We start from the raw sequence: 3,585 nt of genomic DNA on the forward strand, positions 1-3,585 counted from the left end.
ACAATAGTGTAGCAGATGACAGAGAGAGACAAGTTGTGTTCAGTCTACACAATACTGTAGTAGATGACAAAGAGACAAGTTATGTTCAGTCTACACAATACTGTAGGAGCTGACCAATAAATTCACAGCATTTAAAAAAACAACTTTACTCTTCTGTTTTGTTAGTCCTACAGTGGCACAAACTAAAACACAATTAATTCAAAATACAATAAAAGCAGCTATTACAGAAGACAAGTCTTTATTTTAATGATTACAACATTTCAACCCACAGTACTGAGTCATCATCAGGTAAATTACATTTCCTTTTTTTAAAGGTAACTCATCATCAGGAAGGAGTTAATTTTTTTAATGTACTTTTTACCCGAATGATGACTTGATACCATGTGTCAAAATGTAATTATTAAAATCAGAGCTTGCCTACTGTTAAAGTTGGTTTTATTTTATTTTGAATTAATTATTTTCAGTTATATAGGTTTGTCACTAAATGTTAAAACAGATGTAATTTCAATGCTTTACATTATGTTTTCTGCTTACATATAGGAATGTTTATAAAGAGAGTTGGATTATTATTTCAAATATTGAAAGAAATCTTGTTCTGTAGTTAAGCTGTGGTAGATCATACAATACAATGAAAGATTTTAGTGTTTAATTTATAAATTTCAAACAAATATTTCAAGAGTTTGATCTTTGATTAAACTATTTCATAACTATGTATCTAAATATAATTTTTTTCTTTTAACCAAAGTTGCTTCAACAAATAAACCATGTATCAAAAATGAAAAGTTTTATCTTAAATGTTTAATTATTTCTAACTTTGTAAGCATTAAATATTGCTAAAGGGGACAACACCAAAAAATTACTCTAGCAAATGTATAGTACAAAAAGGTTTTCAGATTATTGTTAATAGTAAACATGTTTTACTATGTTTATTGTTTGTTTTGAATTTCTTGCAAAGCTACATGAGGGCTGTCTGCGCTAGCCATCCCTAATTTAGCAGTGTAAGACTAGAGGGAAGGCAGCTAGTCATCCCCACCCACTGCCAACTCTTGGGATACTCTTTTACTAAGGAATAGTGGGATTGAACATCACATTATAATTCCCCCACGGCTGAAAGGGCGAGCATGTTTGGTGGGACGGGGATTCGAATCCACGACCCTCAGTTTGCGAGTCGAGTGCCCTAACCATCTGGCTATGCCGGGTCCTATGTTTATTACAAGCTTTGGTTAGTGATCCCATTATGGTTGTCCAACTACATCATGTAGACATTCAAACGAAAAGTATTGGGTTTTTTAATATATAAATGTGACTATGAACATGTTAGCAGCACTTGAGTCATAGAGTAGCTTCTTTCCTGCAATTTGGTATTCAGAACAGCATTTGACTTTTCACCCCATTCTGGGATGTTGTAACAGTAAACTCATGATGGCTAAGTCTAAAACAGAATGAAACATCAGGTTTTTCTGTCAATTCATTGTTTGTGTGCAATATTTTCCATATAATTCACATTTTATTTAGGTTCAATAAACACTGGATTTGAAAGGGGCAAGCGAATAAATAAATAATCTTGTTTTTTAAATGCACCACTGGTGAAGGAAACTGCAAACACGTACTGTGTATACTTCTCTTTCTTTGTCCTGTTAAACATGAGGTACACCGAGTGTAACACACACCTACAGCACACTATGTTCTGCTAAACAGTTTTGTGAAAGTAACAGTGCATAAAACATATTAAAATGTCTAACAAACAGGAACAATTGTTATTCAATGTCACTAATTTTTTGCTTTTTAGTTTTAGTTTCTATTTCGTTATTGCTTAATTTTTGTTTTAGCTGTTTTACTTTTCATTAATTAAAAGAACGAAAAAACTGGTAGAGGGTTAGTTATTTTTAGTTAATTTCTAACTGTTGTTGATACAGTACATTTCAATACTTCTTTCTTTGGGACTCAAGCACTGTATGTAAGACACTTCTATCATTCAGGTACTGCCGTCCATTATTTTAAACTACTGACCAGCAAGAAAAGGCAGCCAGCCAGTAGTAACTGCCACCCCATGTGACTAATGGTCACTCTTATAACATGCTTAAAGCTGAAAGTGTGGAGTGTTTGTCCTGTAGTATCATGAAAATTAAGCCTGCCAATTTGCACTCTGGAATGCTAACCATCAGGCCTAGTCTAAAAGTAATAAAAATATGGAAAATTTATGTCTGCTATCAGAACATTAGTGAAGATTAACGTTTTCCATTTTAAAAGGATAATAGTATACTTATGTCCATCTTAATTATCATCCCCTGTTACTAGTTATCTCTGGAAAAATCTACAACAACTAAAACCAATATACACATTATCACTAGCTGGGTAATGCTTACCTGTATTGCTTTAGAAATGTTATTGTTTGATTGTTGTAGGGAACCCTTAGCTGTAACACTAGAAAAACCCATTGACACCAGTGTATTGTAGAAGTCAATATTGATCCTCAAAGGAAAAAAAAACAAAAAGGTTTACCACTTTTTAAATAGATATACTACATTTAAACCTACTTTCCATCCCAATAATAAAACTGTTCTAATTTTGTTCTCTAATTGTATAATTAACATTAAACAATCTTTCCTCAATTATGTACATGAGTAAACAAATGAAACATAATCAAATCAATATTCAGAAACTTTTGTAAGAGTAACCAAAACTGTAAAATTTACATTGAAGTTCAAGCTTTAAGTAATACTAGCTATTTGTCCTAAAACCAATTTGTAAGTTTAAATTTTAGTGTTCACACATATAAGTGATTAATTAATTTTAGTGAAACTAGTTGGTATGATGGAGTTCTTACAAGCCCTCTATCTTTTGTAACAATAACTAAAAGCTTTGCCATTTCTAATAAGAAAATGTGATCAAAGTTCTTTTCCTTAGATCTACTTTCATGTTAATTTTATACTCCTACGTAGTTTATCATTAAATCAAAAAATTATATTTCTTTCACAAAATAATCCTAAAAATTATCACTAGATAAAACAATGACAATGTTTACTGTGATCAGTAGATAAAACAATGGCAGAAAGTTTACTGTGATGTCTAGATGAAACAATGACAATGTTTACTCTGATCAGTAGATAAAACAATGGCATCTGATCAGAGTAAACATTGTCATTGTTTTATCTAGACATGGCAGTAAACTTTCTGTCATTGTTTTATTTAGACATGACAGTAAGCTTTATTGTTCTATCTAGACATCACAGTAAACTTTCTGCCATTGTTTTATCTATTGATCAGAGTAAACATTGTCATTGTTTCATCTAGACATCACAGTAAACTTTCTGCCATTGTTTTATCTAGGGCAATGTTTACTGTGATCAGTAGATAAAACAATGGCAATGTTTACTGTGATCAGTAGATAAAACAATGGCAGAAAGTTTACTGTGATGTCTAGATGAAACAATGACAATGTTTACTCTGATCAATAGATAAAACAATGGCAGAAAGTTTACTGTGATGTCTAGATAGAACAATGGCAATGTTTACTGTGATCAGTAGATAAAACAATGGCAATGTTTACTGTGATCAGTAGATAAAACAATGGCAGAAAGTTTA

General features: G+C 31.6%; 1 protein-coding gene across 1 annotated transcript in view; it reads right to left on the reverse strand.

Moving 5' to 3' along the window:
• Positions 1 to 2,193: 2,193 nt before the first annotated feature.
• LOC106472443 (NEDD8 ultimate buster 1-like) overlaps positions 2,194 to 3,585 on the reverse strand; it is a 16,849-nt gene continuing 15,457 nt past the window's right edge. Inside the window, exon 10 of the mRNA XM_022401013.1 lies at positions 2,194 to 2,472. Within this exon, the coding sequence (XP_022256721.1) occupies positions 2,295 to 2,472 (178 nt within the window). The 3' untranslated portion in view covers positions 2,194 to 2,294. The remainder of the gene's footprint in view (positions 2,473 to 3,585) is intronic.

This window comes from Limulus polyphemus, unplaced genomic scaffold (assembly GCF_000517525.1).
Source record: "Limulus polyphemus unplaced genomic scaffold, Limulus_polyphemus-2.1.2 Scaffold5343, whole genome shotgun sequence".
Classification (NCBI taxonomy): domain Eukaryota; kingdom Metazoa; phylum Arthropoda; class Merostomata; order Xiphosura; family Limulidae; genus Limulus; species Limulus polyphemus.